Genomic DNA, 13,127 nt, shown 5'->3' with positions numbered 1-13,127 from the left:
ATCTGTACCCACTGGAGTTTGGAAGGTGGAGGGGCAGACCTCAGACTCCGAGAGGACAGCAGAGGGGAGATGAGATGCCTCCTTCCCAGTGTGGGTGGTGGAGAATAGATTACTGTTAGAGGAGAGGCTGAGCGAGCTAGGGTTTTCTCTTTGCAGTGAAGGAGGATGAGAGGTGAATTGCCAGAAATTTTTTCCAAGTCCGACGAGGGCAAATACGAGAGAGCATAATTTTAAAGTTGGAGGAAAACATAAGGGGGGGGGTGTTGGAGGTAGGGTTTTTTACACAGAGAGTGGAGGGATAATGAAATGCACTGGCGGGGTGGGGATAGAGGCAGCAGTAAATGCTTGGGAGACTGGGGAGGGATTGAAGGAGAGTGGAAACTTGGGTTGGAAGATCTGCCGTGGTCACTTATGAATGACAGGACAGGACAGAGGGGCTGAATGGCCCGATTCTACCTTTTTCCCTCCAGAGTGACGGTGTGAGACTGGGAGGGAGGGATGGGGATGGAGGGAGGAGGAGAGAGTGGGTATGGATAAGGTGAATTCGGGGCAGGGGGTTTGAAGAGGCAAGGGAGGCCGAGATGTGACAGAGGGGGGAGCGACGGGAGAAAGAAAGTCAAGGGAAGGAGATAGGGAGGGAATTAAGGAGTGAAATGGGAGGGGGAGATGAGAAAATGGCAGTGATGAGGGAGGAGAGGAGTGAGGGTGGATTATTGAGTGCAGGGAGGGATGAGAGGTTTGGGTGGGAAGGAAGATGGAGGGGAGGAGGAGAGATGGAAGGTTGCAGAGAAACCATCAGAATTAGATTAGATCAATTACAAAAAAAATAAATCAATGGCACAAAAGAGGGATAACTAGGGATGATGTGTTCATGGACCATTCAGAAATCTGACGGCAGAGGGGAAGAACATGTTCATGAATTGAGTGTGGATCTTTAGGTTCCTGTATCCCCTCCCCAGTGGTAGTAGTGAGAAGAGGGAATGTCCTGAATGGTGAGGGTCTTTAGTGATGGATGTCACCTTGAGGCACTGTCTCGAGGTGGGGAGGGTTGTGCCCGTGATGGAGCTGGCTGTGTCCACAACCCTCTGCAGCCTCTTTCGATACTTTGCATTGGAGCCCCCGCACCAGGCAGAGGTGCAGCCGGTCCGAATGCTCTCTGTGCTCCGAAGGAATTTGCTGGAGTCTTCGGTGACATACCGGGTTGCCTCAACCTCCTCCGAATTATGGCTGCTGACGTGCCTTCGTCACGATTGAATTAACGTATTGGGCCCAGGGTCAGTCCTGTGAGATGTTTATGCCCAGGAACCAAGAGAATGGAACAGAAGGGGAAGGACCCTTGAGAGCGGAGGAGAAACCCCAGGACTTTTATCCTCACTGGAAATCGTTGAGCGGGTGGGCATGCTCAGTTCTGGGGCATCCTGAGGAGCTCAGGGGAGTTGGAGGGGCTTTGAGATGGGATAGGGAAGGGGAGGAGTTCTCCACAGGGAATCGAGTCAGGAGGGAGCTGGAGATAACGGAAGACTGGGTGAGAGTTGGATCGAGAACAGGGATAGAATGACACAAAGGGGAAGAGAAGCTGGTGCAGATGCAGAAAGCAAGTCTGTCAGGGCTGAGAGAAGAGAGGATGGGCCAGAGGGGACTTGGCCACTGTCCTGATGACCACCTTTCCCCACAGGGATCTTAGAGACAGACATCACCTTCCTGGGCATCTTCCTACTCCTCTTCTGCATCTCCTGTTACTTTGCCCGTGAGTGGACATCCCTTCAGGCAGACACCCCCTTGGCTGATGGGAGAGGGGGCAACGTAACCCTGAGGGTGGGGAGGTGAGGGTGCTGGGCAGAACATCAGGTGTTGGGGGTGAGTGGAGGGTGAGCAATGGAGAGGCTGGGAAGGAGACAGGAAAGGGATAGACTGGGTGAGAAGGGGAAGGGAAGAGTGGGTGTAATGGGAGAGAAGGAATGAAGGACTGAGAATGGGAAGTGGGGAGTGAGGAAGGGACAGGGAATGGGGAGATTGGAAAGTGGGAAGGGGAGGAGGAGGGAAGGAATAGAGGGACTGGGAATGGAGAGAGATGGGATTGAGGAGGGGGAGGTAGTAGGAGGGATAGGGAAGGAAAGGGTGTGGAAGGGAAGATGGTGATGGAGGGAGCGGGACAGGAGGAGGAGGAAGGGAAGTGGAGAGGGAAGTGGTATGGAGAGTGGGGGAAGAAAAGGATGTCGGGCAAACAGGACAGGATGAGGTGCGTATTGTGATGGGGAAGGGAAGGACTGATCTCCAACTCTGACTGCCTGCACTCACAGACCTGCTGAAGGCACGACTTCTCCTACATGTCACCTACAAAATGTTCCTGGTCGCCACCGGAGTAGAAGGTGAGAGTTTCCCATTTCCCCCTCTCCCCATCTCCCCTCCCACCCTCTCCCCCACCTTCTCTCCCACCTCCCCATACCCTCTCTCCCACCCCTCTCCTTCCTCCCCCACATCTCTATCCTTTCCCCTCCCCCCTTACCCCTCTCCCCCTCACCCCCACCCTCTCCCCATCTCCTCCCTCTCTCCCCCTTTCCCCACTCTTCGTCCTCTCCCCCCAACCCATTTGTATGTGATGGAACAGTGTGGAGGGAGCTTCACTCTGTGTCTGACCCCGGGAGTGTGTGATGGGACGGTGTGGAGGGAGCCTCACTCTGTGTCTGACCCCGGGAGTGTGTGATGGGACGGTGTGGAGGGAGCTTCACTCTGTGTCTGACCCTGGGAGTGTGTGATGGGACGGAGTGGAGGGAGTTTCACTCTGTGTCTGACCCCGGGAGTGTGTGATGGGACGGTGTGGAGGGAGCTTCGCTCTGTGTCTGACCCCGGGAGTGTGTGATGGGACGGTGTGGAGGGAGCTTCACTCTGTGTCTGACCCCGGGAGTGTGTGATGGGACGGTGTGGAGGGAGCTTCACTCTGTGTTTGACCCCAGGAGTGTGTGTTGGGAAGGTTTAGAGGGTGCTTCACTCTGAACCTCCTCCGAAGCAGACACAGAAAGGCCTCTACAAAGATGGCATACAACTGGCTGGACATGGGGTTTCCCTGATGTACTCCTCTTCAACTTGGAATGGGCGCCGTCAACGATCCATTGACCTTTACAAGGTATTATGTGGCAGTTGTATAAGAGCTGAACACGGGCTACAAAGTGTGGTCTGAGCCCAAAAGCAGAATGCCCACCAGGAAACTGTGGTCTGCCTTGTCAAGGGAAAGAAATGCTGCCAGGGACCCAGTCTCCTGAAGCAGGTAGATCAGGTCCTGAACTAGATGGACATTATCCTGAATGCACCGGCCTGGGACCAGATAGGATTGGCAGGATGGATCATCTGCCCAACACTAAGCTAAGGTAGTTGGCCATTGCCCAGGTGAAGATCTTATAGTCCACTCACAACAGAGAGACCAGATGCCAATTCTTTCACTGGCAGAGGTCTTCCTTCATGACAGTTTTCTGCCACGAAAGGGCATCTGCCCAGTGGCTAGGCTCTCCCCAGGACAAAACTAAAGTCATCCCTCAAGACATCCCAGAAAGCCTAAAAAAAACTGAACGATCAGGCTGTCCGGGCCAGGGGACTTGCCCTTCTGGAGTCGTTGAGTGGGCTGTAGACAGCTCAGCTCAAGTCAGGGGAGAAACCAGCAACAACAGGTCCTCTGGATTAACCATCAGCCAGACCTCACTGCATGTGAGAACAAGGACCTGCAGGCGGAGCAGACTTCTTTGTAGATTCCATCAGGATTCATGGTGGAGGAGCCATTAGCAGCTAGAAACTCCACTACCTGTTTTGGGACTCCCCGCCTCTTCTCACAGTGTTTGGATCTGCCTCGTGACTGCTGAAGCTGCAGATTCCTCAGGTTGTCTTTCTTCCTCTGGCATTCCTGCCATAACAGTGGGTCCCCAGCAGTTGGACCCAGATGAGAGTCTGAGTCAAGCCACTCTCTCTCGAGCCACTCAATCTCAGAGCCCTGCCTCCATTGACCTCCAAAAGTCCCTCCAACATAGAAGCCCGATATGGGCAAAGCCCACATCCCACCATACACATAGTGAGTAGATATCCTTCCATGCCTCCCTCTGGGTGGCCCAAAGCACCCGGAACAAATCCCAGAATCGACTGTCCTCCAGCAGCCGAGAAGCAGAGCCCAGATCCTACCCGTGAGTGAGGAGAATCGAACTCCATCCACACGGGATGTAGAGCCCGGATCCTACCCGTGAGTGAGGAGAATCGAACTCCATCCACACGGGATGCAGAGCCCAGATCATACCCGTGAGTGAGGAGAATCGAACTCCATCCACACGGGATGCAGAGCCCGGATCCTACCCGTGAGTGAGGAGAATCGAACTCCATCCACACGGGATGCAGAGCCCGGATCCTACCCGTGAGTGAGGAGAATCGAACTCCATCCACACGGGTTGCAGAGCCCGGATCCTACCCGTGAGTGAGGAGAATCGAACTCCATCCACACGGGATGCAGAGCCCGGATCCTACCCGTGAGTGAGGAGAATCGAACTCCATCCACACGGGATGCAGAGCCGAGATCCTACCCGTGACTGCGGGGAATCGAACTCCATCCACACGGGATGCAGAGCCCAGATCCTACCCGTGAGTGAGGAGAATCGAACTCCATCCACACGGGATGCAGAGCCCGGATCCTACCCGTGAGTGAGGAGAATCGAACTCAATCCACACGGGATGCAGAGCCCAGATCCTACCCGTGAGTGAGGAGAATCGAACTCCATCCACACGGGATGCAGAGCCCAGATCCTACCCGTGACTGCGGGGAATCGAACTCCATCCACACGGGATGCAGAGCCCAGATCCTACCCGTGAGTGAGGGGAATCGAACTCCATCCACACGGGATGCAGAGCCCAGATCCTACCCATGAGTGAGGGGAATCGAACTCCATCCACACGGGATGCAGAGCCCAGATCCTACCCGTGAGTGAGGGGAATCGAACTCCATCCACACGGGATGCAGAGCCCGGATCCTACCCGTGACTGCGGGGAATCGAACTCCATCCACACGGGATGCAGAGCCCAGATCCTACCCATGAGTGAGGAGAATCGAACTCCATCCACACGGGATGCAGAGCCCAGATCCTACCCGTGAGTGAGGGGAATCAAACTCCATCCACACGGGATGCAGAGCACAGATCCTACCCTTGAGTGAGGGGAATCGAACTCCATCCACACGGGATGCAGAGCCCGGATCCTACCCGTGAGTGAGGAGAATCGAACTCCATCCACACGGGATGCAGAGCCCAGATCCTACCCGTGAGTGAGGGGAATCGAACTCCATCCACACGGGATGCAGAGCCCGGATCCTACCCGTGAGTGAGGGGAATCGAACTCCATCCACACGGGATGCAGAGCCCGGATCCTACCCGTGAGTGAGGGGAATCGAACTCCATCCACACGGGATGCAGAGCCCAGATCCTACCCGTCAGTGAGGAGAATCGAACTCCATCCACACAGGATGCAGAGCCCAGATCCTACCCGTGAGTGAGGGGAATCGAACTCCATCCACACGGGATGCAGAGCCCAGATCCTACCCGTGAGTGAGGGGAATCGAACTCCATCCACACGGGATGCAGAGCCCGGATCCTACCCATGAGTGAGGAGAATCGAACTCCATCCACACGGGATGCAGAGCCCAGATCCTACCCGTGAGTGAGGGGAATCGAACTCCATCCACACGGGATGCAGAGCCCAGATCCTACCCGTGAGTGAGGAGAATCGAACTCAATCCACACCGGATGCAGAGCCCAGATCCTACCCGTGAGTGAGGAGAATCGAACTCAATCCACACGGGATGCAGAGCCCAGATCCTACCCGTGACTGCGGGGAATCGAACTCCATCCACACGGGATGCAGAGCCCAGATCCTACCCGTGAGTGAGGGGAATCGAACTCCATCCACACGGGATGCAGAGCCCAGATCCTACCCATGAGTGAGGGGAATCGAACTCCATCCACACGGGATGCAGAGCCCAGATCCTACCCGTGAGTGAGGGGAATCGAACTCCATCCACACGGGATGCAGAGCCCGGATCCTACCCGTGACTGCGGGGAATCGAACTCCATCCACACGGGATGCAGAGCCCAGATCCTACCCATGAGTGAGGAGAATCGAACTCCATCCACACGGGATGCAGAGCCCAGATCCTACCCGTGAGTGAGGGGAATCAAACTCCATCCACACGGGATGCAGAGCACAGATCCTACCCTTGAGTGAGGGGAATCGAACTCCATCCACACGGGATGCAGAGCCCGGATCCTACCCGTGAGTGAGGAGAATCGAACTCCATCCACACGGGATGCAGAGCCCAGATCCTACCCGTGAGTGAGGGGAATCGAACTCCATCCACACGGGATGCAGAGCCCGGATCCTACCCGTGAGTGAGGGGAATCGAACTCCATCCACACGGGATGCAGAGCCCGGATCCTACCCGTGAGTGAGGGGAATCGAACTCCATCCACACGGGATGCAGAGCCCAGATCCTACCCGTCAGTGAGGAGAATCGAACTCCATCCACACAGGATGCAGAGCCCAGATCCTACCCGTGAGTGAGGGGAATCGAACTCCATCCACACGGGATGCAGAGCCCAGATCCTACCCGTGAGTGAGGGGAATCGAACTCCATCCACACGGGATACAGAGCCCGGATCCTACCCATGAGTGAGGAGAATCGAACTCCATCCACACGGGATGCAGAGCCCAGATCCTACCCGTGAGTGAGGGGAATCGAACTCCATCCACACGGGATGCAGAGCCCAGATCCTACCCGTGAGTGAGGAGAATCGAACTCAATCCACACCGGATGCAGAGCCCAGATCCTACCCGTGACTGCGGGGAATCGAACTCCATCCACACGGGATGCAGAGCCCAGATCCTACCCGTGAGTGAGGGGAATCGAACTCCATCCACACGGGATGCAGAGCCCGGATCCTACCCGTGAGTGAGGAGAATCGAACTCCATCCACACGGGATGCAGAGCCCGGATCCTACCCGTGAGTGAGGAGAATCGAACTCCATCCACACGGGATGCAGAGCCCGGATCCTACCCTTGAGTGAGGGGAATCGAACTCCATCCACACGGGATGCAGAGCCCAGATCCTACCCGTGAGTGAGGGGAATCGAACTCCATCCACACGGGATGCAGAGCCCGGATCCTACCCGTGAGTAAGGGGAATCGAACTCCATCCACACGGGATGCAGAGCCCGGATCCTACCCGTGAGTGAGGGGAATCGAACTCAATCCACACGGGATGCAGAGCCCAGATCCTACCCGTGAGTGAGGGGAATCGAACTCCATCCACACGGGATGCAGAGCCCGGATCCTACCCGTGACTGCGGGGAATCGAACTCCATCCACACGGGATGCAGAGCCCAGATCCTACCCATGAGTGAGGAGAATCGAACTCCATCCACACGGGATGCAGAGCCCGGATCCTACCCATGAGTGAGGAGAATCGAACTCCATCCACACGGGATGCAGAGCCCAGATCCTACCCGTGAGTGAGGGGAATCGAACTCCATCCACACGGGATGCAGAGCCCAGATCCTACCCGTGAGTGAGGAGAATCGAACTCAATCCACACGGGATGCAGAGCCCAGATCCTACCCGTGACTGCGGGGAATCGAACTCCATCCACACGGGATGCAGAGCCCAGATCCTACCCGTGAGTGAGGGGAATCGAACTCCATCCACACAGGATGCAGAGCCCAGATCCTACCCGTGAAGGATAATGTATTGTCCGATGGAAATATAAAAGTCACTCAGTTCATACGGGCTTCAGCCTTTGGGGACCGCTGGGTTTTCAATTGTTGGAGAGAGAGAGAGATTTTGAGAATAGAACTTGCCAGCTTTCCTTTATCCGCGCTTGATCCGTATTTGTCCTTTAGCGAGGCCGTTCCGTGGAGGACGTCATCCGGGCAAGGATGGACACACACACAAGCCTCCACCGGTCTCATACGTTTCTCCTGGTGTGTCTGAAGGGGTTGTTCCCCAGACCCTCTTTTATCCTTACTCACGGGGTCTCAGATGTCAATCAGGTTGGAATGATGCAATCCCTCAACCAGCCCACTCTGGTCACCCCCTGAGGGCTTCAGTGAATAGTACAGTACTCAATACACAATTCCGTCTCCAAGAGACAATGGCCGTTATCCGTGGCTTTGTATCGCTGAGGCCAGGACCCACATTCCAAACCCTTGAGGATCCTGCGTGTCTCTCTCTCATTTCCTGGGTCCCAGACCCGAATTAATAGCAATCTTGTGATTCTCACAAAGGAGGGGGCTACTTTGTACCCTTCGGCCCCTCAGAGTTGTGGCACATTCGTAACACCCCCTTCCTTCAACGCGTTTTTACCATCGGTAAAAACAAAGTAATACAGAGTCTTACAGGATTTTAGAATCTAACACAATACAAAAGTTTTTTTTTCACTACAGAGTAATACAGTTATACATTCAATTCAGCATCTAAACAGTTAACAATTACATTGTCACTTCCTTTAATATCTCAACATCTTGTAGCATCAGACTTCAATTTAATAACCACCTATTTGTATTTCTTTCCACAAACAAAAACTAAAGAGTTGTGATCTTAGCTTACGTGTATACTACAAAAGTTCATGCAAAGACTAATCTTTATGTTACTTTCAAACTTAACAGTCAATCTTCCATGGGGTTGTCTTTATTATTCACATGCTTTGTCGAAATCCCTTAAAATCGGATCCTGTTATTTAAAATGGCATCCCGTCAACCCTCGCCCCTTTTCCAGTTAACTCCCACGTGGTGAGCTTGTGCACCATGGCGAAATAGGCTTTTGCCCACTCCTTTCATAGGAGTTATCTTATCAACAATGTGTTCCAAACTTAGACCATTTTCCAAATTTCCACACAATTCTTTAAGTTTAAGCAAGTTGCTAGTTTTCTCTTCAGGACCCTTCATGCTATTAGTTCTCAATTCAAGATCTGAAAGCGATCCCTCTTTGTTCAAACAGCATTTCGAATTCTGCTTTTTCACAGCACACGCTTGAATAACAATAGCGTGTGGGGCACCTTTACATTCCAACTCAACCTGTAATTGATTCACAGGCACCACGTTACCAAGCCATTGTCTCTGTAGCCTGGTTGCTGCTTCTGACATTAATCCAGACTTTAAGATTTCTTCATTCAATTTAGGAACTACACTTTTCCCTTTTCCTTCAATAATAAGATTCACATCACCACCTTTTATCTCCTCACTAACTTTTAACACACCTTCGAACACAAATAACTGGGAATTCTCACTTCCCACTATTACCAAGGTTAACCCTTTCTTCACTGAACCAAGTCCATCTGACCCACAAGGACTGCATTCCTTTTCAACTGAATCAAATACCTCAGACTTTTTCTGGGCTCCATTACTAGGTTCAATACCACGTGCGTCCACATCTTGAACACACTCAAATGGGACATTTGCCTCTTCCAGGCTTTCAATACCCGTACCCTTTTCAAATTCTAAATTCCCCTGATCCTCCCAGCTACTCTCTGGGCAACTCCCTTCCGGAGTAAACTCAACCCCGCGAGCTGAAACAACCTCATCTGCCAACCCAGCAGACTTCTTCAAGGTAATGGCATCCTTTTCATCTAGGACTGCCCTCATTTCATTATCGGGAACACCTTTAGAATTTTCAACTTCTTCAAACAGTTCTGCCAAACCAGACAGATCATCCATGTCCAACTCTGGACCTTTTAACAGCCTTATCTGTTTTTCATCTTTACTTCGTGCCTCTATAAATTTTCTCCTGGCTAAGGGCAGGACTACCTCCTCCCCTTACTCTCTTTCACTTTACTATTCTCCGTTTTACCACCCTCTAAACCCTCGTGATACAGGGTCGGTAAAAACGTCTCGGCCAAATCGATACTGGCCTGATTTAAACTGGTCTCGTTCTCAGCTGCCTTTCTCGACATGCTGCGAGTGATCGCGCATGTGGGATAGATCTTGGAATCTAGGGGCGGGACCTCAACACTCACAGGCTGGCTCGTCAGCTTCATTGCTGACCAAACCTTACCACCGGCTAAATCGTTACCAAGAAGGACATCCACGTCAGTTCTCGGGAATTCTGATCATACCCCTATTTCAACTGGTCCAGATACCAGATCACAATTCAGAATGATCCTATGCAAGGGCACCGCTTCTGTCCCTTTTCCTATTCCTCTCAAAGCTACCATTCCTGTCTTGCGACCAAAATCCAGTACCTTACTGCTAATCAATGACAGTTCAGCTCCCGTGTCTCTCCAGATCCGCACTGGAACTGGTGTGTCTCCCTCTCTCACAGACACGGTTCCTTTTGAAGTACATTTCTCAGACCCTTCTCATACTCTGTCTACCTGGGGCTCTCTCGTCGATTTACTGATTACCACAGCACATCCTATAGGGACTGCTGCTTTCCATTTTCCTGTCTCCTTCCTCGGAGCAAGGCACCTAGATGCAATATGTCCCACCTTTCCACAATTAAAACAGGTCAAGCCAGGAACTCTCCTGCTGTCTTGCCTCTCCTCCTCAATCTTACCACTAGCTCCTGGTGGGACCTCTGCCTCAGCCGGCGGGCTTTCTCTACCATTCCCACGGTCTCTCTGGTAACTTTTATTCGAGGAAAACTTTGTCTTGTGGTTTAGGGCATATTCATCTGCGAACCTAGCAAATTCGGAGATGGACTTATTCGGCTTCTCATTCAAATACATCCGGATATCATCCGAAACACAACCTTTAAATTCCTCAATCAGAATTAACTCCCTGAGACGCCAAAAATCTTCTTCCACTATTTCTGCTGCACATCAGCGAACCAAGAGCACACCCCTCTCATAGGTAAACTCGGTATACGTCTGATTCCACCCTTCTTTTAAATTTCTGAACTTTTGTCTATAGGCCTCAGGTACCAATTCATAGGTCCAAAGAATGGCCTCTTTTACTTTCTCATAATTCTCCGACTCTTCCTCTTCCATGGACAACGCCGCATATGCCCGTTGTGCCTTCCCTTTTAACACACTTTGTAACAACGCCACCCACTGCTCTTTGGGCCACTTCTGATTCACTGCCACCTTTTCAAAAAGCAAGAAATAACTATCAACATCGGTTTCCTCGAATGGAGGTACTAACCTCAACTCCCGACTAACATTAAACCGCTCCTCTTGGTCTGACCCTTGAACTCTTCGCTCTTGCCTTAACTTCTCCATATCCAAGTCATGTTGCCTCTGTTTCTCTTTTTCAGCTGCTTCCAGCTGTTTTAACTGAATTTCATGTTCCAACCTTAACTTCTCCAACTCTAACTGAGCCGTCCCTCTAGCTGGTACCTTTTCAGGGATATTTTCCAATACCTCAGCTGAAAACACATTCTTCACAATATGATACTGAGTTATGGCCCTCCGCACCTCCCGCTTTTTCATTGACAACCTCACCTCTGCAAGGTTTAGTCCTTTCGCAGTATTTATCAATTCCAACTTGGTGGCAGCCTCTAGCGCCTCCAGAGTCGGGTTTTCTATAAATTCATCCACGTCCATCTTTGCTGGTTTCTCGTCTGGCTACCCGCGCAACCAGACCCACGTTTGGACTTAAGCCCAATTCACTGGCCCTCCAATTTGGTATCAAATCTCTAGACGAGATCCCCAAGTTGTTACGAACCCCGTAACTGGGTCACTTACCAGCAAAGATAGAGAGGTCCGTTGAAGTCTGATGGTACTATTTTTAACAGTATTTATTGGTAAAAATACACAAAAATAATATCAATGCAAACATACAGATAATATATGTCATCAATACTAAGTCTAAAGGTGCGGGTATAATAATAATCAATAAGAAATAGCTCTATCGTTGTCTAGGGGATAATGTATTGTCCGATGGAAATACAAAAGTCACTCAGTTCATACAGGCTTCAGCCTTTGGGGACCGCTGGGTTTTCAATTGTTGGAGAGAGAGAGAAATTTTGAGAATAGAACTTGCCAGCTTTCCTTTATCCGCGCTTGATCCGTATTTGTCCTTTAGCGAGGCCGTTCCGTGGAGGACGTCATCCGGGCAAGGATGGACACACACACAAGCCTCCACCGGTCTCATACGTTTCTCCTGGTGTGTCTGAAGGGGTTGTTCCCCAGACCCTCTTTTATCCTTACTCACGGGGTCTCAGATGTCAATCAGGTTGGAATGATGCAATCCCTCAACCAGCCCACTCTGGTCACCCCCTGAGGGCTTCAGTGAATAGTACAGTACTCAATACACAATTCCGTCTCCAAGAGACAATGGCCGTTATCCGTGGCTTTGTATCGCTGAGGCCAGGACCCACATTCCAAACCCTTGAGGATCCTGCGTGTCTCTCTCTCATTTCCTGGGTCCCAGACCCGAATTAATAGCAATCTTGTGATTCTCACAAAGGAGGGGGCTACTTTGTACCCTTCGGCCCCTCAGAGTTGTGGCACATTCGTAACACCCCCTTCCTTCAACGCGTTTTTACCATCGGTAAAAACAAAGTAATACAGAGTCTTACAGGATTTTAGAATCTAACACAATACAAAAGTTTTTTTTTCACTACAGAGTAATACAGTTATACATTCAATTCAGCATCTAAACAGTTAACAATTACATTGTCACTTCCTTTAATATCTCAACATCTTGTAGCATCAGACTTCAATTTAATAACCACCTATTTGTATTTCTTTCCACAAACAAAAACTAAAGAGTTGTGATCTTAGCTTACGTGTATACTACAAAAGTTCATGCAAAGACTAATCTTTATGTTACTTTCAAACTTAACAGTCAATCTTCCATGGGGTTGTCTTTATTATTCACATGCTTTGTCGAAATCCCTTAAAATCGGATCCTGTTATTTAAAATGGCATCCCGTCAACCCTCGCCCCTTTTCCAGTTAACTCCCACGTGGTGAGCTTGTGCACCATGGCGAAATAGGCTTTTGCCCACTCCTTTCATAGGAGTTATCTTATCAACAATGTGTTCCAAACTTAGACCATTTTCCAAATTTCCACACAATTCTTTAAGTTTAAGCAAGTTGCTAGTTTTCTCTTCAGGACCCTTCATGCTATTAGTTCTCAATTCAAGATCTGAAAGCGATCCCTCTTTGTTCA

The 13,127-nt window shown here is 51.0% G+C and overlaps 1 protein-coding gene across 2 annotated transcripts in view; it reads left to right on the top strand.

Annotated features, from left to right (window-relative positions):
* tmem145 (transmembrane protein 145) overlaps window positions 1-13,127 on the top strand; it is a 64,764-nt gene that overhangs the window by 27,561 nt on the left and 24,076 nt on the right. The window contains exons 7-8 of one of the 2 annotated variants that reach the window (XM_073055980.1): window positions 1,676-1,747; window positions 2,301-2,369. In XM_073055980.1, coding sequence (XP_072912081.1) covers window positions 1,676-1,747; window positions 2,301-2,369 — 141 coding nt within the window. The remainder of the gene's footprint in view (window positions 1-1,675; window positions 1,748-2,300; window positions 2,370-13,127) is intronic. The other variant, XM_073055991.1, reaches the window with a different exon arrangement.

This window comes from Hemitrygon akajei, chromosome 1, assembly GCF_048418815.1.
Source record: "Hemitrygon akajei chromosome 1, sHemAka1.3, whole genome shotgun sequence".
Classification (NCBI taxonomy): Eukaryota; Metazoa; Chordata; class Chondrichthyes; order Myliobatiformes; family Dasyatidae; genus Hemitrygon; species Hemitrygon akajei.
This window is presented reverse-complemented; position numbering and strand designations above follow the sequence as displayed.